This window comes from Alligator sinensis, unplaced genomic scaffold, assembly GCF_000455745.1.
Source record: "Alligator sinensis unplaced genomic scaffold, ASM45574v1 scaffold157_1, whole genome shotgun sequence".
Taxonomy (NCBI): domain Eukaryota; kingdom Metazoa; phylum Chordata; order Crocodylia; family Alligatoridae; genus Alligator; species Alligator sinensis.
Genome location: NW_005842316.1, coordinates 1,439,132 through 1,463,947, shown reverse-complemented (window position 1 = coordinate 1,463,947; position 24,816 = coordinate 1,439,132). Strand labels below are relative to the sequence as shown.

Genomic DNA, 24,816 nt, shown 5'->3' with positions numbered 1-24,816 from the left:
GGGCTGTGCAAAATTTCACTGGCTGTTTTGACCTGACACTGTTTCAACTCATTTCGAGCTGAAAACAGCGAAATTGAATCGAAACAAAGGGCTTCAAAACAGCTTCAAAACAAAATGAGGCTTGTCAAAATGTTTTGAGTTTTGAAGCAGGCAGCCGCCAGGTGGTGGAAGACAGGGGAGAACCAGAGCTGCGCTCCCAGCAGCTCCGCAGCCCCTTCCCCAGCTCCCCGGTCCCAAGCGGCAGCACCCGGCTTCCCTCCCTCCCTCATCTGGCAGGCAGATCGGGGGCCTGCAGCCCCAGGATGACTGGACAGCCCCTGCAGTCCTCCCTGGGTTGCGGGCCCCCATCTGCCTGCTGGGTGAGAGAGGCTGTTTCGAGCTTCCCCATTACAGCATATGGATGAAATGTCAAAACAGTGTCACTGTTTTGATGAAACAAAACAGAACAGCGGTTTCGAATTGAAATGAAATTTGTAACAAAATGCTGTTCCGTCAAAACCTAGAAACTCAGGTCAAAATGGAACGGTGCCATTTCGCACAGCCCTAATTACATATACATATACATATACATATACATATACATATACATATTCTGGACAGGACAGGAGCCATGATTGTTGGGATCATGGCTTAGATCCCGTAGTGCCTTAAACTGTCTGTCAGAAGTCTTATATCCAGTACTAGCAGACCCACAATTCTAGCTTTAACATTGAAAAACTCATCAGCTATTACACACAAATCTACTTGCCATACATGCAGTATATAATATATATCCTGTCCTGGATGAATAGGATTCTCCAGGGCTGCTGTATAGTAAGATGCCAAAACTGAAGTATAATCAAACCATCAGAAGAGGTCGGAGAAAAGAGAACATCGTGTCAAGAGCTTAAATAGGTCTCAATTCTCCTTGACCTGGCACCTTACACAGAGCAGTGCTTATAATACACATGCAGCCCCTTGGCTGGTTCCTGGGCATAGAGAGCTCTGGTTGTTGTTGTTCTTTTAAATGGCTTGCCAAAGATCTACAAACCTTGCCCATCTGGGCTCCAGCTGGCAGGGCTGGACACTGAAAAATTCACTTCCCCTCAAATGCTGAGGAAGGGAACAGTCTTGGAGTCATAAAACACATCGAAGCCTGCCCCAAATGTGTGTGAGGCACGTGCCCAGCACTAGTGTTTTCCTTTGCAACAACTCTGACTGTGATGCACAGGACAAAACTCCATCACATACATATTTCAGTAGCTCCCGTAATGTGAAACCTGAGCTAGTGCTAGTGCTGAGCTAGTTACTGGAATAGTCCCAGCATTTTGAACAGTGTGACCAATATTACAGAGCAATCAGGTGCATAATTTGAGTCCTAGGGACATGCACAGTCACAGCACCAGGGCTTGTTACCAGTGCACCTACATGGCTACTGGAGGACTCCACAGGGTAGGCAAATGCACTGAGCCAGATTAACCAGTGAGATCTGTCTGCCTCACACCAGATTACAATCTTCAGCAGCTGTACATCTGGTTTAACTGAGGGATTAAGCGGGGTTTGTGACTAAGAGCAACACAGCAGCTGGGTGGGGGGGTCACTGGATAATCTCAAGCACTGAAGTTTAAATGAAGTGGACATCAAAATATAGCCAATAAGATTCATGAATAACTTTCTTGCCAAAAACAGGTCTAAATGCAATGCATTACCAAGCAACAGACTGAATGGGCAAGGGTCTTGCTCCTCCTCTGTTACTCCCAGAGACACAAACACAGGTAAACTGTCATCAACAGCTATATAATAGAGTTTACTTACAGCAACTGATTCACTTATGTGCTACCACTACCTTGGAAAGGGACTGTATTTCCGTTTTATTTTAAATCTCTATTATTTGTAATCTCTCTCAATGCCAAGGAACCGATGAATCTTAGAGCACTTTAACCTTGTCAGTTTCTGTCTCATTTATTCCTTACGACCCAATGCCAAATTTGGTCGCTGACATACCATCATGGTTGCTAATGGCAACACAGACCAAGTAACAAAATTGCAATATCAAAGTGTTTAAGATTTAAATGACTGCTCAGGTTAGGGAGTTCTACCATCCACCTTTTCTTGCCAAAATAAAGGAAGAGGAAATCAAGAATCACATGCTCTTCTCTAACTCAAGAAGTCTCAACATTTGTCAAAGTGAATTTTTCAAAATCACTAGTGTCACTGGTAAAACTCCCGCTCGATTAAGACAGTTCAGTATGCTTTTGAAAATGTTACCTTTAATATGTAGTCAATGGATCTGAAATATTTCTGGGGAGAAAGAAATCAAACCAGTATGCCGCTCTACCGACAAATGTTAACCCCCACTCCCAAGAAAAAAAAGAAAACAAAACATGCAATTTATATCAAATCTATCATATGTTCTATTGTGATACAAGGTTAAAAAGAGCATATGATAATTTATGCGGCCTTTCAGTCTGCACACTATCATCTGAGGCATCAAGAACCAAACAATTAAACAAACACCAACACCACAAACCCAACCTCAAATTTCATGCTTGACGCGCTACAGCAAAGGAAATTTAAGAAAGTTTGTTGTAATCAATATTGAATGCTCTGTTAAGCTGGGTAGGATGCCATACAAATATACCTACTTACCATCTTCATGTCTTTAAAACAGAAAGATAGAAATAATCTTAGAAGAAATGCCATATTCTACAGTATTTTTAGGATGGCATTACTGGAGGCTAAAGACAAGTCTAAATCAAACAAGGCACTTTAGCCCCTCAAGCTCTATAAATCGCAGGCTGTTCTGTAACTATTACATGGATTTTTGTCAAATCTTTTTCTTGAAATAATCATGACTGGCTACAAACCCTTAGGGTAAATGTACTGTCCGACAGCTGAGGCCTTCCCTAAATCAGAAACTTTCATAGTCTATTGCAAGAAATTGCCCATCATGACACTATCAGTTTAGCAACATTTGCTGTATAAGTTCCATCTTATAAAGCATCCAGAAATAATACATGGGTAACACGTGAGACCTATTTGTGTAATTACATAGTGGGAGATATTAAAAACTCAACATATGCCACTGTAGTGAAAACAGTATCGCATGTTCTTTCTGGATAGGAAGATGCTGTGGGCACCTGGAACGGTGCATGTTTTGTTTCTCAAGATCCCTGTAAAGGATAAGAATCACATGGGTAATACATGCAGTTCATATCCAAGCCTTCCTCTTCATAAGGCTCATGCTGATTCGTGCATGCATGACAGGCAGGTAAAACATATGATGGAAATTGCCAAGCTCTTAACATGTAAAAAGTATTGTCTATTTTTCGTCCAGCATTTGTATAGTCCCTAGCACAGTGTGGCCCTAGCTCATGACTGGGGAGTCCAATGCCAGCATGCCACAAATAATGAGGAGATGGATTCATATTTATTACCAGTTAGTCTTCAGTAAATTATCTTTTATATTTTATAATCAAGCATTTAGTTTTCATGTCAAAATCACAGGAAATTAAGTTCTGGAATTAATGCTCTGCCATAGTTGTGTTGCTGCTTCAGATCTTAGGTCCAATCTTATTTCTAACCTAATTTAATAAACAGCATACAGCATTTCCATTTCAGTTCTGCAATACTGTAGAGATGTAGAGGTTAGAACCAATAATTATACACTTTAAAAAATACAAAGGACCTTTAAATATAGAAACCAAAAGCTAGGCTTCTTAGTTGCGGGTTTCTCTGTGCCACCTTGTTCCTTCAAGGTTTCCTCTTCCGAGAGAGCAGTGGAACTGAGTTTCTAAAAGAAAACACTAATTTAGGCAACAAATGCACTGTGGGTTTGTTGGCACATGCCCAGAATTCCTACTGCGGCAGAAATGTGTGGTGAGTAGATAGAGGCATTAACCTCAACTTTAAATCCTTCAGTAGACACTGTCTTCAAACAGCAAATCCAGAAATGTTCTCCTTTCTCAAGTTGTTCCGGCCTTGATATCTATTCAAAAAAGAACATTTTCATAGTGGTTGGTCTGAAGCTCCTGATGCTAAATGCTTGATCAGTAGCTGAACAACTTTTCCATTAATGGCAGCTGACTCTTCATTTGTAACTCCTTAATTGAAGTCTCTGTATCTTTTGCCTACATACTGCTTCTGTACAGTAACATGTGATGACAGAAACCAAGTTTGTGAGTTAGCACATTCAATGCTATTTTCTGCTGCCGTTCCTGCCTGCAACAGCATTAGTGACTAGAAAATGTTGTCATACCTGCTGTAGTGAATATATGGAAATGAGAGGCGGATATTTATAAGGGTTGCATCTCTTTAAATGACAGCTCTTCCAATGACAATAAAAACTCCTAGATTAGCATAGTCGACTTTAGTTCAGCTCTGACAATGAGTTTGTGTAAATAAGCAGCTTTGCAGAAGGCAGCCTGTGGTGTTTTTGATATGACCTTTTTGTAACACGTCCAAATTGTCTACTGGGGGAAGGTTTCTTTGATTATTTTTATGTAGTTGGTAGCTGCAGGCTTAGGCTTTGCAACAAAAGGAATTCTGCCACATTTTTCATTAATTCTTTCCCTGTAATTAGTGCTCTCCTGGGTGGTTCAAAAGATTTCTCATTTTGTTTTTATGTGAGAGTCACATTTGCGTCTCTGTTGCAGTGTCTGTAGGTTTTCTCCTTGGCTGCAAATCGGCTTAATTTTTTAAACCACGTAGTAAATAGTGCTATGTTTTTGCGCAACGTGGAAGATGTGTGCAGATACCTGCAGCTTCAGATGATAACACATCTGGCTCTATGGAGGTGTGCATGTTGGTATATTAGACTCCTGCCCACACCTTTGCAGAACCAGATGTGTTACCATCTGATACCGCCCATCTCCAGACTCTTTTCTGAAAGCCTGTAGTCTGCGTCTGACAGCAGCAACTTGCTCTCTGAAAGTTTATTCATTTGTTTCATAAATGTAGCTCAAACATTAAACTTTACACTAACAGGATCATAATTTAATATTTAATAGTAGTGTCAAGTACTAATGCAATAATACATGCATATTGGATTAGGAAATGAGAGCAGTTACGAGTCATTTTAATTCATTTATAACAATGCCCAGGATTGAAATGCACTGATGTGGCAGGAGCTGTGACTGGTAATGATAGTGCTCAAATCTTTACATCTGACTGCTGCTGGGGAAGCCGTACGTGGAAGGTGGTATGTTTATACTGTAACAAAAACCACCTGACAGATTTTCTTGTATGAGGATTTTCCCCTGCTCCCTTCCTTTCTTTGACCTTTTCTAATCTGTGTGACCATGGCTATGAATGGACGTATGCAAAAACCTTGCCTTACCTCATATTCCAGCTAGCCTCCTCATTGTCTCTCTCTCTTGCTTGTCTATACATACATCTCCATGTCCAGGGGTTTCTTTTTCGTCCTTGTAATAGCTTTTTCAGAGGCTCCTACCTTCTGGATCATCATTAGGCTTCAGTTTGGTGCTGCCTGGTCTGAGGGCTGCAGAGAACGTTCTGGGATAGCCAGGTTGGCTCTGTAAAGCCACGGTTGCCCCCAACTTTGGTAGCTGAGGCAGATCACAGAGAATGCACCTGGATGAATGCAGGCATCTGCCTTGGGTATGAACAAATAGGATTGCTTCAAAGCAAAAAACAAGAGTTCCTTTAAAAAAAGAAAAAAATCGTGTTTCCCCGAGGTGGCTTCTTTGAGAGGACCACTTACCAAGAAAGAGACCAGTGAGGAACGGTGGCAAACTTGATCCCATGTTGAGTATTTCCAAATTGTTCGTCTTTTCCACCTGTTTCTTAAGTGCAAGCCCCATGTCTGAAAGCTGTTCCACCAACTGTATAATACATTTTTCAGAAACCCTCCCTTCGAATTCCTGAGTTAGGGTCCTTGCTAATTTGCATACCTATGAATCTCCTACAAACTTATTGGGCAGACTGGAGTGCTGTAATGAAGCCTCCTGTTATGAAACAGGGGTGTGGAAAACGGGCCGTATTCGATTTGAATTCAGATTCAGCCCAAACCAGGGACAGTGATTCGATTAGTTGATTTGGATCACTGTCTCCGATTCGATTCGGCCGAATCCGAATCTGAAGATTCGATGCTGATTTGGCGAATTAGCGATTCGGTCATAGACACGGCTTTAAATGTGTTTTATTACATATCTCAAGGTACCAGGCGTGGCTTGTGAATGCTGTGATGATGGGGTGGATGGAGCGTCCCACAGGAGCGCAAGGGCCCCCCCGTGTGCTCGGCGGTGAACCCGGAAGTGGACCAGAAGTACTTCCAGGTCCACCGCTGAGTGTGCGGGGCCCGGTGGGGGGGAGGGCATGCCCTCCTGGCTCAGTGATTGGCCCCCCTGGCTTGGAACCCCCAGAAATAGGAGGCACCAGTCGATGAACTGGGGAGGGGCATGGGGGGATGCTCCATGCGCTCCTCGGCAGACCCAGAAGTGGACCAGAAATGCTTCTGGTCCACTTCTGGGTCTGCTGCCGAGCGCGCTGGGGAGCCCCCCATGCTTTTATGGGACGCTCCATCCACCCCAGCATCTCAACATTCACGAGCTGCTTGGTACCTCGAGGTATGCAGAGTTGGGCCAAATCTCTGCCGAATTGGATCAGGGACCAAAGCTTCACACAGCCCTATTATGAAGGTTTCATTATTGTTACAAAATAGGCTACAACATCATTTAATAATATGCTATGAAACAGTATTTGTCAAATGAATGCACAAAATCATTTTTGGTATCTTCCTTTTAAAAACACTGCTCAGTAATTTGCCAAAAACCAGTAATTTTCACTTGCTAACACATACCTGCAGATTAGCTCAGGGCTACTATGATTAGTTCTGATCTACCATTTTAGCCCATTTCCATCTTTATGCATAGCCCCTGCTTATAGCATGCACTAGATGAACATGTAAATACATGTTGATAAATACTATTTTCATGCAAATCGCACAAATGAATTGTTTCATGGCTGTTTTTTTTAAGGCTGTATTTGAAAAAAAATCGTCTTTCTACCAGGCATCAGACATTTGCCAGTGGGGTTTCTTAGCTATAAAGGACAATCTCAAATAACTCATAACAGATTTTTTTCTTAAAAATATACCAGTATTAAAAATGCAATGAATATAATAGTACATTGTACCCTGAGAGAAGCAGATGAGAGAAGGGGAACAGAATCATTCTGCTCATAGCAAAATTCTGCTCTCAAATGTATAGGATACATCACAGAAGACAATATATGCAAAATGGTTACAGAGTTAATTCTAAAATAAAAATAGCCTTGAAAATTAAATAGCATGGTATCGTTCATGACTTGGAATGTGTTTCTAAAAATATATCAGCTTAAAAAAGTAATTCATTACCAACAAAGAAATTCAGTCAAATAATTAGCAGACATTCTACGCATATGAAATCTGCTTGGGGACTGAATTCACACAAACAATTTACTGAAGTATTAAGTGTCACAGAATGTTACTATCAAGGCAAGGAAACAACCAAAATCTGTCAACACTTGAACTACAGAATTATATCTTTGCAGAAAATTGTTCTTATTCAACTGAATAGTAAATTTAACTTAGCCTCTCATCCTGCTACCTTCATCTATATTATATCTTGCAAATTTTTTCCTTCTTTAGACTTAGTTTATTTCTGAGGGAAATGGTTGCATAATAAAATCATGGGACCCCAAACTGGAACCATTTAATAACACATTTTTAGGAAGATTTCCTAAATACTACTACCCTACGTTGTCACACAAATAAGAACTCAGCTCAATCAAGCAATAGTTTCTGAATACAATATGCTGTACAATTTTGCCATGATTCGCTATGGGTGAGATTAAATTCATGTTCATTTAAGAGAGCTAAGTGAATGAATGATGACATGCAGCCAGCATGTCAGCAACAGTTACATCAGCTTATGCATACTATCACACAGAAATCACATATGGATGTGGCAAGCCCTCCATTTAGTCTCACTGAGTAAATGAGCATTGCTGGAATTGGTAAGACTCTTACTCAGTAGAATATTTGTAGCTTCCATGACTTTGTGGGTCAGATCTTTAGGCTTCCGCTGATTGCCGTAGCTGTTGCTAATTGACTTCGATAGAGGCAGGAAATTTACACCAGCTGAAGATATGGTTTTCTATAATTATTTCAGACTAGAAATATAATCTCTGTGGTCTTAAATTACAACTGGAACATCTGGTTTTGGATGCAACAATGATAAATGTTGCACAGTTTGTTTGATGGACCGTAATAGAAAGAAAATCTCCATAGCACGTCAATTTTGCATTCATTTTTTCTCAGTTGCATGACTCAAGATCCTTGCAAATCACAGAATTTACAGTCACTGGGTATCTGCTAGCCTCACAATAGAAATAAAAGAACAATATCAGGAGGAGGCATCATGATCTAAAACAACCATAACTTACTTGGTGAACTAAAGGGAGGAAGAGAGGCAAGCTATGAAAGGGATTTTCCTGTGTGAATAGATTATTTATAGTCCAGCAATTGGAAGCAGTATACAGATATGCAAGCAAAGGGGTCACATACTCACCCCAAATCTTGAGCATAAACCAGCATCGAGGTGTCACAGAAGTTCAATCTAAGATGCCGATCCCATGGATCTGTAATGATTTAAACCTATATACACTACACCCACACACATGCACACGCTAACATCTGGGGAGGAAGAAGCTGAATACAAACTCAGGACATTGATATCCCAAAGCCTGGGACTCCACCCCATAAGCTGACAGATCAATTCCATTAGCTTAGCTGATAGAGTATCCTGAGTAAGTACAGTCCGTAAAATAACATCATAAGACAACGGCGCACACATCTCCTTCCATGATGTAGCTTCCATCTGTTCCTTGAGGCCACAGCTTTTACTTTGCCCTAAATATCATTCCCTTTAAAGAAAACAAAAAGAACAGTTTTGAAAAGACTGTTTATCTTCTCCTCTTGACATGTGCTGTAAGCAAATAAACATATATTTTCATCAAAAGTAGAGACGAGCCTGAACCAAAACTTGAGATCTCAACTCCTTCAAACTTTAGAAAAATTCAGATCCAAAACCAAGTGCTGCTGGACCCCTACTCTCTTTTGTCTCCTGAGCAGAGGCAAAACCAGCAGCAGACTCCTTACTTTTGGAAGAGTTTAGATCCATATCTAGTCTTTATTTTGTGTGTTGAGCTCACCTATAAGTAAAATCTGCATCCTTGACTCCATCTTTGTCCTCAGTCGCTCCACTGGAATGGACAAAGAGCCAAGACAATACTGTATCCAGTATCGCCAATAGTGTTATCTGAGGATCTCAAAGTTCAGTCCGAGCAGTGTAATGTCAAGGGAAAAGAAGATTTTAATATATCTTACAACACATCACAAGTCTTCCACACAGGCCTTGCTGCATTGCTGTTATAGTCACACTAATACAAAGCATGAATCAATTGCAACGATCACTTCACAACATATTTGGCCTAATTCATCCCTAGTGTAACTCTACTTTTTTGAGTAGAGTTGCACCAGGAATGAATTCTGGCCTACTGTGTTTGCATTTTGTTCTAATCAAGAAAAACATCAAAAGAAAACCTACAAAAACGGAGTTTATCGTTATTTTTTAAACACTTGCTTTAGCAGTATAATGGCTGCTCTCATCAGAACAGACACTATGCCAAAGCAAATGGATTAGTGGTGATCAATATCCATCGCACTGGAGTCCTCCCCTGTCATGCCGTTGGCTCCTTGGTGGCTGTGACTGCGTTAATGCCCGTTAGTTCCTGCGCTAGTTAGAATCTGTGGGACACTTCCATTCTGGGCTTATTAGACAGGCTCCTTAGAGAAGCTTGTAAAGCATCCCCCATCTTGTGAGTTTACTATTTACAGAAACAGTGTTGAAGTTGAGAAGGAAAAGATTGTTTTTCTGTACTACTTTGATGAAATGCTAAGAATCTGGCATAAAAATAATGTAGATAATTGTAAAATGCCAAGATGAGGATGGAGAATGGGATGGGAGTCGGGTCCGCTGTAAGGGCAGGAGAGGTAGGCGGCTTCCTAACCTAGTGAGAAGGCAGGGACAGCAAGAAAGCGACTTCGCAACTATGAAACATTTCTCACTTGCCAGCTATAATTGTTCCTCGTTAAAATTGGCAGATTGGCAATGTTGTGGAACTTGCTGTCAGACAACACAGACAACAGGCAGCGTTTTCTGTCTGGGTGAGTCATTTTGTACTTGGCTTTTTGGAAGTCCTTAGCTTTCCCTTCCAACTGATGCAGCAAAATCTTCTTCAAGTCATGAATTTTTATCCAACCACAATGTCAGTGTTACTATGTCTGACAATAAATTTAACATTAAAAAAAAACTTTGTTTCTTCTTCTGAAGAAACTCAGTATAAATGTTTGCCTTTTGCTTGCGAACGCTGGGCCTGGGCAAACAAATTATAAGGACTCTTCTTTGTGAAGCAACGGGAGAAAATTTTCAGCTTTCTGTTTTCATGCCAGCTTTCAAAATGGAGAGCACATTAAACAAGATTGACTTCTCTCTTTCACATCGACTGCTTCCGTGTGTTGTTTCTTCTGCTACAGGATGCTAAACTGAGATTTTGCCTTAGCCACAAATGGCGTTTGAGACTGGAAAAACATAGCATGTATCCGAGCAAAACGTGAGAAATTAAGAGATCAGATGAACAGCTATCATGTGTAAGACTTAGAAGGTGGATTCAAACAGGATCATATAATTAACAGTGAAAACCAATGCCAGATTAATTCCCTGACAGAATTAATTGTAAAAGCTTTTTGATTGAAGCCGGTGCATATATATAGACTATTTTGCTGTGAGGTTTATCCCCAAACAGAAGGGGGTCGGACTCGATGATCTATTGAGGTCCCTTCCGACCCTAACACCTAACATCTATGAAATTTGTGGAGTTTCCAGGGAAACGTGACTTTTGTCATAGAATGACTCCAGTGAACCACCAGGAATTTGTGATCAATACCCGGACAAAAATATTCAAAACAAAATTATTCACATTCTTGGGAATGTGATCAAGAAGGAAATTATTTCTAGCTTGAAGCCAGTCAAGTATTGCTCTATTATGCCTGTCTGTACCAAAAGAAAGCAATAAAGAAGAACACCGATTGTTAGATTTGTAACTGCAAACGCCGTTACTAAGGTAAAAGATGGCAAGTTAATGATCATGGAACAATTTCTTGGTTTATTGAACGTGGCCGATTCAACTGGCACGTTAGTAAACTGTTCAAAGAAATGCGACTCTCACTGGGTGCTTTGAGGGGTCAGGGCTGTGACAATGGGGGAAATACAAAAGGCAAGCACACAGCACATCAGAATTTAGGATCTCAACAAGAGAGCAGGTTTTGTCCCATGAAATGACTGATCTTTGAATCTCACACTCATTACTGATGCCAACTGTTGCACTGAAGCCATGGTATTTTTCAACATGGTTTAAAGTGTCTACAGACTTTTTGCAGCCTTGTCAGTGCTGAGATATGACCAGTCTGTCTCTCTTCTTAAGTGAAACAAAATGGGAAAACTGATTTGACGTGATCCTTATGTTTTGGTACTAAATTATGGAACTGTGTGATGCTTACGTTTCAATTGTTGAAAATTCAAACCTAAAAAAGGATCGGCAGGAACCCAAACTCAAAGCAATGCCAAACTGCTGACTTGCACAAGCTGCAGCAGGAAAGTCTTGTGCTGTGTGGTACGTTAAGGTGATAAACTTTATGGAGTCAACCTCATGTGAAATGATTCAAGAAGCTTAGGCTGACATTGAAGACACTATGCGTCTGCAAAAAGGCTTAAAGGATTCGGTGGTAAACGATCATTCTGAAAATGGTATTCGGAGTGATGGCAGAAGCTGGCTGAGGATCTGAAAATCAAAGCTTATTTCTCACAAGAAAATCAAGTTGGAATAATAGAAAAACAGGGCTAGAAGGGATCAGGAAGTGATTCAGTCAAACCCTCTGCTCAAGGTGGGATCATCCCTGTCTAAACCACTCCAGACAAGTGGTTGTCTCACCCAGCTTCCAAGGATGGAGACGCCACAATCTCTCTAGGTAATTTGTTCCAATACTTAACCACCCTCATAGTTAGAAAGTTCCTAAAATCCAACCTAATTTTTTCGTTGTTGTCACTTAAGGCTGTTACTTCTTGTCCTGTCCATTGCAGCCACAGGGCGTGATTTGCATAGTCTTTTGTCTTCTACTTTATAAGCACCCTCCGAGCATTTGAAGACCATTATCAAATTTTCCGCAGTCTTCTTTTCTCCAGACTATGTCATCCCAGTTCTTCTACGGTTATTCTTATAAGTAATGTCTCTTAGATCTCTAATTATTTTTGTTGCTCTCCACAGGACTCTTTCCAATTTGTCTAGGTCTTGAAGTGCAATACCCAACACTGGACATGGTACTCCAGGTAAGGCCTCATCAGTGCCGAAGAGAATGGAAGAAACACTTCCCTTGACTTGCAAATGACACTTCTGGTAAAACAACTCGGTATGCTGTTGGTTTTGGCAACAAGAGCATAATGTTGAGGCATATTCAGCTTACAGTGTACTATAACTCTAGCAGCCTAGCTCAGCCACTCTTGAACCAAAATGAGAGTGTTTGATTACAAGGCCAGAGATGAACCATTATTTAAGTCAGAAAAGAGTTATAATGTTAATTTTTTCTATTATGTTTTGGATACTGCTTTCAAATCACTTGAAGACATTTTTACAACTGTTGCTCAATTTTTTTGAATATCTCTGACATCTAAGATGACTTGCCAAGAATTACAACAGTACTGCGTTTTTAAAAGAAAAACATTAGATGGAGAGGCTTCCATGGCCTCGATCTTTGCAATGAACTTCAAACTCTTGGCAAGTGGCTGAAAGCTGGAATACAGCCAAATCTTGCACTGGGGTTTCCTGTGCAAAAATAAGCTTTTGTCTTTCTTTAGAAATGCATTAATCACACTCAAGATTCTCTTCTATTGCCTGTATCTGTTGCAAACAGAGAATGCAGTATTTCAAAACTCAAGCTTATGAAGACATATTTGCATTAGCTCAGTGTCAGTTTAATTTTGACTGAAAGCCAAATTGTGAATATTATTGATGTGCAAGATGCCCCCCACACGCATTCATATGCATTAAACCAAGAAAAGTGAGATATACTAATGATGCCAGCTGCTAATCCGAAATCTTTGGGAACAAAAGCTTTAAAGGACTTGTTGTGTGTCTTATTCAAGTTTTCCACTTTGTTTCATACTTGCACCTTCACCAATCAACACCAATGATTAATGTAATTCTTACTGGGGAGCCAGGAGGACAATGAGAGAAGGCAGCAACAAATACTCTTGCCTCCCTTGGAAAGTAGGGTTTTGGATGGGAGGAGGGGGAAAGAAAAGGCAAGAGAAAAAGAAAGAGAATTCAGATCTGTCCTTAACCACATATAATCTGAAGTGACGTACTGGTACCTGCCATATGTACATGTAGAGGGCTACAGTCTTCCCATGGGGTTCGCATGACAGCTTGAACTTTGCTTTAATGGTATATGATGTCAATACAATCCTTCAAAAGAATTATGCTACCTGAGGCAGCACTCTTCATATTTGAATGCCAGGATACCAGCCTGTAGTATTAAGTACTGGCAAAAATGTTACTTTTTAAGATGGAGCTGTCTTTAATTGAAAGCCTATTTATGACAGCCCTACAAATAATGGCTAAAAACCAGAAACAAAATAAAGCAGAGCACCTGCCCAGCTTAATCAATTGTAAGGCGCTTTCCTCCAACACGCACTCTCCCCCACAGCCCTCCCACCAAGAAAATCTCTACATTTGACCCACATTCGCTTCCCAGGTGACTTGCGCTAGCTGAGCTATAAGCCCCTGATAATTGGTTGTTTCAGCTCTAAACTTCAACTAGTCCTTAACCACAGCATGCTACAATAAATTACAAATAAATAGCTAACAAGATTAAAAATAGCAAGATCAAGGTTCTCATTTCCATTTTCTTTCCCTGAACCGTTTAGTTTATTATGGAATAACTGACTCTGCTTCCTTAGCATCTACTAAAACAGACCTAAGTACTTATTAGCATTGAGTATTATTCTTTTCAAGTGATGCCTGAACACATACCAAAATAGAAAGATGACCTTGCCCTTACTATTACCATTATAAAAGTGTCCTATTTAGACTCCTCAGAGCTTTAAATGTTGGTCGGCTGTTTGTAATTTAATGAACTCACAGTGATGTGGTCCACTGAAGCAGCAGCCTTGTACAAAGAGCTGTCTTTCATGGAGCAGGGTCAGAGAGTACAGGGTTAGCTCCTGAGAGGAAATTAAAACATTTAATATACTTGCACGTGGAGCGTTATAGAATGGGATGAATATGGGAGCTAAGCCCCTCATAAAAACCCACCCATTTTTCTAGTCTGGTGATGAGTCCTGAGGAACTGGAGTGATTAAATCAATTTGAAATTCACCTCTCTCTCTTTTCTCTTTTTATTGTCCAACTGCTTTTGCTAATATTCAAGATGATTAAAGGAACTGATTAATTCACTAAGTAGCCAGATGTAATCAACCCTTATTAATAAAATACGACAGTAATCTGCAATAACTGTCCAAAGCTCTGCAGCTTACTAAAAATAGTGTTACTACAGGATTTTGGACCAATACTGAAGTATTTTATAAGAGAGATTACAGGTTATTGTCCCATAGGGAACGGATTTGACTAACTATGCTTTTAAAAAGTCTGGAAATTAATTTCAATGCATTTCAATACAAAAAGGCATATTTAATTAATTTTCTTGGCAATGCCTGTTCTAGTTATGACCATCAATGTCATAGCAATGACAGTACCTAGTCCAGCTAGTGTTCCTGGGCAATCACATAAGCAAATGAAAAAGCAATCATAACTCTATTAGCTGTGCAAGGAAGTGGGCAGTATATGGATATAAACTGATTAACTTTTGCAACAAATAAGTTGTTTAAAGGAAGGGCCTGGACAGAAGGTACTGGTGTAACTTTTCATTGCCTTTGTACACCAGTGTAAATTACACTGGGATGCGGAGTGGATCTGTCCACTCTTTTTACATTGGTGTAAAGCCTGGTTACACTAGTATAAACGTAGCATCTGTCCTGGCTCTACCTTAAAGTGTCGCTCTAGGATTCATACTGTTTAAAGTAATAATCCTGATTCTGTTGGTGCCGTTGGATTCAGTTAGGATCTCATCTTTAAAAAGAGCAGCAAATCTAATTTTATCTCAGCTCTGTACAGAATGCCAGTTACTATAACTATCGGTACATACTTTTCTTCTAGGCTATGTGCTACTGAAACCGCTTTCTTTGAGCTTAATTTCCAGATGTAAATGTAAACTCCCAAGCCCACCACACACTTCAGTTGTACAAGCAGTGTATCTCCTACTTCAAGCCACAAGTACTGCAATTTCCAAGTACTTATAATATGTTTCTTAGCATTTGGGGGGGGTCACGGGAGACAGTAACGTTTGTCTAAAATAGTGATTCTTAACCAAGGTGCTGCGCCACCCTAGGATGCCTTGGGATCCTTTCAAGGGTGCTGGGGGATGCCAATGTTAGCACTGTTAGGTGTGCAACCATGATTCACAAGATAAAGCCAGAGATTTCAACTAGGGATCCAAAGCATTAAAAACGTGCTGACCTGTTGTGATCTAGCTGAGTTTTCTGCAACAGAAGAATTGTTATAGTACTTCGCTGTAGTCAAAAAACAAGTGAAACTAAGAGCTGACACTTTCTGAGGGATGCCTTGAGCCTAAGGAGGAGTGCCATGAGTCTAATAAGGTTGCAAAGTGCTGGCCTAACACTATTTTGTTTCTAGAATAGTTACTTCACTTCAATGCATTGAGCCTGTCTCACAAATGGTTTTACAACTCTTTCTTTTCTGAGCTATAGGTAACCTCTAGTAAGAAACGTCTCCCTTCTGGACTCTAATATCAGTGGGAACAATACTGGGCCCTTAGAGAGGCAGGCAATGCTCATTCTAGAACAGCAAAGGAGCTAAGGAGAACTGATCCTATAGACTTCAAGATCTGCGCTGGCCAGTGGCTTCCCCTATAAAAAGAAACGATTCTCTTACAAAGAAACAATTCATTGAATTTCTAATATGTCAATTTGGGACCAAAGCTTATGAAGCACCTTCTTCTCACTGCATTGATACGAGATAACTATTTTCCTAAATAATTATGAGCACTTACTCGATTAGTGCAACTCTTGCAGGGCAAACGACCTCTGTCTGTTAGTAAAATAAGGGTTCCGCATTTGATCAAAAACGGTGCAATAAGACCATCTCATTAAAAAAGCTACTGGGCAAGTGAGCAACTTCCCCTGTGGTTATTCCAATGGTTCTAATCTGTGTGCTTTTGTCTTTTTCCTTGACAAGTACAATAACAGCCTTGCCGATTACTCTTGACTAAGGTACCCGATTGTGGTGACATTGAGGCTGACCTTGGAGTCACCTCCCCCGCTGCCGCACTCTCCTTTGTCGTACCACCATTTGTTTTTCAATTTGTCCAAGAGGCCTTGCTCATTCAGTTTTAATACTGCCAGGTTAACAGCATTTCTTGAAACGATAAAACATAACTTGTAAGAAAATGCACAAATGCTTAGGAAATCGTAACGTATAAAAAAAGGAGCACAAGAGGACAAATTGGCTAAATTTCACAGAACGTGGAGCTATAAAAATGTCTGTACAGCAAATACAGGGTTAAATATTGGAAGGTGGCATGGAGGATAACATTTGCTCAAAACTGAAGTGTGCGGGATGGGGAAATTGTCTTTGAGAAAAAAAGTAACAAGAACACCACATCATGCAGTTAACATTCGTCACATAAGGCAGGTTAACTTGGCTTTTACCATTTAAATTGAAAAAGCCATTGAACTGTAAAATTAAAACAGCAACAAACAATCAGAAAGGACAACACGAAGAGAACATTAAAAAATGGATGCATTAAGTAAATGAAACCATAATTTACCGTCTTATTTAACTCCATGGAGTATTGAAGGTTTTAAACGTTAAAGTTACCTCAAAAATCCACAAGAAAGAAAATGACAACACAATACATCAGGGTAGGTGGAATACTATAACAACATGGATATTGTTATATTATTCCACCCACCTTAATGCTGAGCCTTTTGGAGTTGCTACACCATAGCCCTTGGAATCCAGGTTTCCACCAACTTTCATTGTGTCACAGGGCTTCCGCTGCTCAATGTACTCGTTCATGGTCGATTCCAGCAGGAAGGCAAACTTCCCCTTGGACTTGCGCACTCTGGCCACGCCGTCGGCTGTCGTTTTGGTAAACACGGATGGCTCTGCCGACTTCATGTAAGACCACATTTTCTCATAGACGGCTATTTTGGATCTCTGGGGAAGACAACGGGAAGTAGACAAAGAAAAATGTTTATTTTGCATTTTTTTTTTTTTTTACCGTATGTGAATACGTCCAAGTCCACCTGATAGCGAATGGATTGTAAGTGACCAAAGATTATGGACAGTAACTTTGACGTTGTTGGCAGTGTGAGACCTAGCTGGGCCATAGGTGCTAGCACAGCATATATATGCAGCAGGTGAAGTTAGGTAATATCAAATGGTGCTGACCACTGAAAAATTACCAAATACGGGAAGAAGGTTAGAAAAAAATTGTAGGCAAGGGGAACATAGCCAAGGCATTTATCTTGCTATTCATAGATGCTAGGGTAGGAAGGGACCTCAACAGATCATCGAGTTCGACCCCCTGCCTGGGCAGGAAAGAGCGCTGCAGTCAGATGACTCCAGCCAGGTGCCTGTCCAGCCTTCTCTTAAAGACCCCCAAGGTAGGGGACAGCACCACCTCTCTTGGAAGCCCATTCCAAATTTTGGCCACCCTTACCGTGAAGAAGTTTTTCCTGACGTCTAGCCTAAATCTGCTCTCTGTCAGTTTGTGACCATTGTTTCTTGTTACGCCAAGAGGTGCCCTGGTGAACAGAGCATCTCCGATGCCTTGCTGCACCTTCCCGTTTGTATGTGTGCTGCTGTCACGCTAAACCAGATAAAGGTTATTAAATCCTCACTCTCCTGCCTTGAGCAGTGCATGGCCTTTTTCTACATAAGTTATCCCTGTTAGGTTATTTCATTCTGCAACATATCACTGGTTAACCATAGACATTTGCTTATTAAAAAGCTCCCAGGAAGACAGGAATTGGTGATGTCAGGTTTATAACAACAGATGAGGGACCATAATAGTTCTGTTGGGCTGGTAGAAGATGATGATGGTGCCTCATCTGGGAGAGATGTACTGTGATTACACAGACTTTACTACTAAACACTGATCAACTTTTTTTGTTGTCTGGCGTTGCTAATGTTGCTGAAAGCATACTAAGATTAGTGATGAGAGGATCCTCTACGTGAAAATATTTTGTTGTCAAAGTGAATCATTTGCTGGAGTACAGCCTATTTTATTATAACCAACTGCTGGTTGTGCATTTTTAAGTGTACATTTATTTTTGTTTTAGTTTCTTCAGCTTTAAGACCAAGCCAAATATAACGATTCCGTCTCTAAAACATGTGCTTCATACCCGCAAGATGCTGAAAAGCTTTTAAAAACAGAACAGTGCGTTGTTCTCCCATTCTCCTTCAGGGACATTATAATAAACCACCATCGAATACTGACAATGACAAGCACTAGTCATTGTGCTGTATCATTTTTTAGCATCCCCCATCTGTCCCATAGCACATTATAGAAATCCTGGGGATTTATATGAGACTCTCAATCTAAGCTGTGGTTATCTGAAATTTATGCCTCCAACTTACTGTCAATTTCTTGTCGATAACACTTCTTTTCAAAACTGGAATGAAATATATAATAGTTAAATCCAGTTCAAATTGTAGTGAACTTGTGGCAGGAGACTCTTCATTACGATCAGCTTGAGCTCAAGATATGTTTCCTCTTCTTTCACAACAGTTCAGCATACCTTGGATAATATACTGACTAACAACTACTCAGCAAACGCTTCACAGAGCACAAATCCTGTCTTTCTTGTATAAAAACGCTTAGCTGACCAAGCTGTGATTGATCGAGAAGAGAGTAGAGTATTCTGCAGTGAGAGGGTGTTCTCATTCCCTCCTATTGGATTACGCTGTTTTACATGGAATAGTAATGGCCATTATACTGCAGAGTGAGAACAAGATTATCTCTGTCACCCAGGGGTTAAAACACTCCTCTTAGAGAGAAGAAATCAGGGATGTGGTCCCTGCCCCTATGAATGTTTAATAGAAACATGCTTAAATGTCCATCAGAGCTGGAACCTGGATTTTCCTCCTAGGTGAATACTGTAACTACTAAGTTATGGCAGAGTCACGCACTCTCTCCTTCTACCCCCTCCATCTTGTCCACTAAGTATTTAATTATTCCATGCTTGCTGAGTGGAACAGCTTTAATAGAAACCACTGAGACACTCCACTCCACAATGCCCTATAAACTGGTGCTCAGATAGGGGGTCATTAATTGGATGGAAGTCATACCACTCAGACAAGCAGCAAGAAAAAGCCCGAGCACCTGCTTTTATGACCTATCACCTTGGTCAAGCCTCCATTTCTATAGCGCATCTTTCGGTCAAACGTAGCAATGGAACGGCAGCCAATTCAAGCGACATGCAGAAATCACTTTATGCACTACTGAACCATAGCCACCTCTCAGACGCAACATGGCAGGTAGTTAACAAAACACAGTAGTGCTGCATGGTGAGACAGACTGTGAAGGAAGGAAACAACTTATCTAATTAAAACTGCACGGGTATTTGAGGCAAGCAGATTGTAATGAGAGACGTTGAAATTTGGCCTTGAGATGGGAAGTACTCGAGTCCTCAGTTTTATGTCTGGTATAAGAGGGACACACCCCTGTAGCTGTAATGCCAGGCCAGTGCATTAGTTAAGTATTAACCCAAAGGCTATTGTCACCTGCTAAATCACCGTCACCTGCTAAATCACCAGCTTTCTGCAGCTCAGAAAGAAGTCTCCCACAAGCTGAGGAATCCTTGTGCAAAGGAATGCAGAAAAGTGGAGTTGCTAGATCAGTTTTAGACCTTTCATCTATTACCAAACTGTTTCTTTGATCCCGTACACGAGCTGGCAAGCTGCAAGCTCACAGAGGGATTAGGCAGCCTCGGTGCATTATGAAATACAAATGTTGATACATGAATTTTGTGTTGGGCTTACGAACATTTTTTTTTAAATATGAAAGCTATGCACATAGACTGTGGCTGGGTGCAGACATTCAAAAAGCCCGAGGTGGACTAGATCACACCGATGCAGGTTTCTGTAAGCAGCATAGGTTAGATTGGGAACAAGCAGAACACATGTTTGCCTTTGGGGGGGAGGCGCAGGCTGCCTGCATTGGCCAGGGCTGGCAGGTTAACCATAGACAGGTTGGGGGCACTTCTGTACGGGCCCCGTCCCCGGGCTGTCACAATGCCAAGCTAGCACAGACTCTCTCCTCAGTCTGGCCTTCTGCCTCTGTCCAGCTGTCAGCTGCAGGTGGGTGGGGGGCGTCTGTGTCCCTGCATGAGCCCCGGCCCCAGCGGCAGCCCAGCAGACCATGCTGGGCAGCGAAGACAGGGAGGATCTGACAAGCGGAGGATTGGGCCCCTTGGAGCTCAGCACCAGTGACAGCCAGCAGCAGGAGACTGGGGAGTCCTCCTTTCCCCACTGCCTCCTGGGTCGCTGGTGTCAAGCTCTGAGGGGCCCAATCCTTCCCCCAACAGAGACCCCCCTCCCCTTGCTGCCCAGCATGAGCCTCCTGGGCTGCCTGGTGCATCCTGCTGGGCTGCTGCTGGTGCTGAGGCTCAAGCAGGGACACAGACCCCTTCCCCCTGCCTGCACAGGCTGACAGCTGGCCAGAGGCAGAGCTGGGGAGAGAGTCTGTGCTGGCTCACCACTGTGACAGCTCAGGAGTGGTGCCCGTCGGGCACTCGGCCAGAGCAGTGGAGCATGGGGTGAGTGTTACCATGCCTCCCTGCAAGAGAGGGCTAGTGGGGTGGTGCAAAGGTACCTGGGATGCTGTAAACGGTGACCTAACATAAACTGATAGGGCATCCGGTACTGAAGTTTGATGTACCAGTCTAATCTAAATTGATTAAGTCTGAGTGCAGATCGATCCAGACCTTAGACTGGGTTCTGCCATTTTAAAACCAATCTACGTACGCTGAACTTCTGTTCAGTTACCAGTTTTTGGTCACTTTTACCAGCATACGTGTAATGTCTGTACCTGGCCTGTAGGTCATACACCAGACTTTTTCTTTTGCTTCCTGTGAGCAGATAGCATCAGAAACGTAGGTAACATCCTCTCTGTGGCCTTGTTGGCAAAGGGCATTTCTCTAAGGCAGTGATTGCATAGACATACCTGGGCAAGCCTTAGTGTCCCTAGCTTGGGTGCTATTGGCAGTGTAGCCACAGTAGCAGAGTGCTCACCGTGGACTGAAAACGCCCAAGTGCTGGCTCAGCTTCTCAAGTGGGATTTGCAGGCTGTACTGATTTCCAAGCTGTTGTGGTTACAGTTGTAACAATACCTGAGCTAGTTTGATATTAGCTTCAGTGTGTTTTCATGAGCTGCAATCACAGGAGGGACTGCAATATAGACCCTAAGTGGTTTCAGACCCATTATATACTCCACATCTACCCCAAGATGCAGAGATCAGGAGTAGCTAAGGTGGAGACGCTGGTTTATTAAGTAGTGGCATGAGCTGGAGTTGTTACTAGATAATAGTAGTAAAAATCAAATGAGCTTTATGGAATCTGAATCTTATAGAGTCTTAATTCAACAACTGTATTTCCTTGCGTAGCACCTGGGACTGGACTACACAAACAAAAGACCAGAACCAGATTGAATAAATGCAAAATGTATTCTGTGCGCGTAGTTCTGACGCCGCGACGTGTGCAATAAGGCCAAAGGCTATCAGAGATGATTACCACGTTACCAAATCCTAAACTCAGAGTAGCTAGCCCTGAGTAAAAACTTTAAAAAAAATCACAATGTATATTTTTTCATTCTTACATGTACATTCAAATGCTGTATAGGAATGCTGGGTAGCAACAGACAAGTTGGCCAATGCTGTAATCAACCTTAATTCCAACATGTCCTAATTTCTGGGTATTTGATTTTTCAGCTCTAATATTCTTTTGACATTTCTTCATGATAGCAATAAAAACATGTATAGGTGTGCATGTGTGCAGGCAGCCAACAAAAGAAGAGGAAAATTATAACTTTGTTGTCTAACTCAGAAAGATAAAATAGCCCTCCTTGTCAAGATTTTATGTGGCTTAAGTATTCATCTCAAGATCACACCTTTAATTACATAGAGAAACCATGAACTGTTTTTCTTTTTCATCTCCTAGTCCACACGGGCATTTCTGTCTTTAATAAGTTATCTCAGATTGTTTCCAGCTCCCATGACTACCTAATAGCAATTTTCGATACATCTGTGTATTGTTAATACTAATATTTATTTGATAAGAGCCAACAGTGTGGTACAAGGTGCAAATAAAGACACACTCCTTATTCCAAGGATGTCATAATTAATGTAAACAACAGAGGAAGATTTCCTTAGAGGAGAGGATGTCCTTGCAGCGAAGGAATGAGTGCTGGGGAATCGTTATGCTCTGCCACAGACTTCTGATAAATTATGTACGTGTCACTTAGGGCTAGATTTTTGAAGAGGCCTAAAAATGCAGATAGGGAACTGGTGGGATTTGGATGAATTAGGTACCAAGTTTTGAAAATCCCACTAGGTGCCTATCTGCACTGTTAATCCCCCAATACTGAAGTAAATCTGTCTTTTTGTACCCTTTGTGCTCAGTTACATTATTTTTCTGCCGGGGGAACCCAATGGTTGCTCCACAGGAGGGTTTGCTAATGCTCACAAAATGCTTTAAGTCCTATAGAAGCCATTCCAAGAAGGCAAGGTATTAGCACTGTGGTCTTTTAAAATATTAAATTCCATCTGATTCAAACACAAAACCATAATTTCCAATGAAACATTAACGGCAGTCAGACTGTCACACTGTCTTACATACGATTATATCCATTTAACTCTTGTGCATGATATAATAAAAAAAAAAATCAATAATTTTTATGAATCATTCCAAAAGTCAAAGGCATTTTGCCGATTTCTTCTTCAAACAGGATTTTCATGGGAAGCCACATTTGTTAACCTTAGATAAGACCCTGGTATGCAGCCATCAAAATAAATAAGCCGCCACCTGGGACTGAGAGTAGCATATATTGACCAAATAGACTAGAGATTTGATAATTTGGGAATGGGCAGTAGGGTTGTTTGGGTGGCTAAAGCAGGAAGTGTTTTAACTGAATTGACTCAATCTTTTATTATAATAAAGAAGAAAAAAGTTTTGTTAAAGATATAAACATTTCCAACTAAAAAAGTAATAAAAAATAAAATTAAAAGCTAATAGAAGAACAGTTCACTAAGTTATGAAGGTACTGAACAAAATGAAAATGTTCTTGTATTTACGGTTGGTGCTAGGGAATTGGCTGTTTGTAGGCAGCAGTGAAGGCAAACGCCATATAGACACCCAAACTACAGGAATTACTGAGCAGAGCAGTCAACATCTTTCACTAGAATTTGGTTTTTAAGGTGAAAAGTGGCATTTTGCTTACATGGAAACTCTGAAGGAAAAAAATAGACTTATTTCTTTTAACTTCCCAATTTTCCACCAAAAAACTCATCAACCCAAACATGTTCAGTCTTTTGAAGGGCAAACCCTTTATTTTCTTCTATAAAGCAAGACATTTCTGCAAAATTTTGTTCTGAAATGTTCTCCCCACATTGTCTTTTCTGAAAATACTTCCTATTTTGTGAGCAGCTTTTGTTCCTGCTTGTTTTGCTGCCTCCCAAAACTCTGGTAGGCCCCCGTGGGGGAAGAAATGTAAGAAAGAAAAAAAAATGTTAAAAAAAAAAAAGTTTAAAAGAACAGATGTCAGACAAATTCGAAGCCTCTACATGGAGCGGCTTTCTTTGTGCCGGGCAACTTCCTTTTCATTTCTTTGATACTGCTCTTCAGAAGTCCATTGACAAACATCTTCATGTTCCTTGAAGAGGAATATCATTACCATTTTTTTTCCCCTTAAAAGCAAAATGTTTAGAGCGTTTCATCTCGGCCTTGGGACACATTGAAGCCTTTGTCATTGTCACAAGCTTACTGTAGATATAAATAGACGTGGCCTTAGCTTAGTCAACAACTCTGTTTTCCCTCTTTAATCGGGGATGATTATGCATAAACACGAACCACATACATTTCCTTCACCTGCGAAAGAATGGTCCACTTTCACTGTAGTGGATCCAACACCCTCTTTGTAACACAAGCACTGTCTCCAATTCCCTGCCTGTCACACTCAGCATTTACTTCATTTTCTGTCTCTTCCTAACCCCTATCCAAATCAACTTTTCCCACAGGTAGCAGTGCTATTATTATTAAATTAAAAACCCAATTCAATCAATCCCCGTTTTTTTTCCCCCATGGACAACAGTACTTTACTTTCCAATTCTCCTATTTGTGTGTGCAAGACTCAGGTATTTCAATGAAAAAACGCAATACTTGCTAACAGCAGAATGTTAAAAAAAAAAAAAGTTTGATCCAGACTAGATTTAAAAATGATGAATATCAGCAAATAGACTCCCTCAATTAGACTCGATTTCGCCGTTATACTCAAGGGCAGAAATGAGCTAAGTTTGGAATTAGCAATCTTGGCTTCAATGAAATAAAATCGGGTCTAGTTTTTTTTGTAATGCTAAAACCTAT

At 40.9% G+C, this 24,816-nt stretch overlaps 1 protein-coding gene across 1 annotated transcript in view; it reads right to left on the bottom strand.

The window, feature by feature from the left end:
• GRIA3 (glutamate ionotropic receptor AMPA type subunit 3) overlaps positions 1–24,816 on the bottom strand; it is a 217,223-nt gene that overhangs the window by 15,779 nt on the left and 176,628 nt on the right. Inside the window, exon 13 of the mRNA XM_006028500.2 lies at positions 17,144–17,391. Coding sequence (XP_006028562.1) covers positions 17,144–17,391 — 248 coding nt within the window. The remainder of the gene's footprint in view (positions 1–17,143; positions 17,392–24,816) is intronic.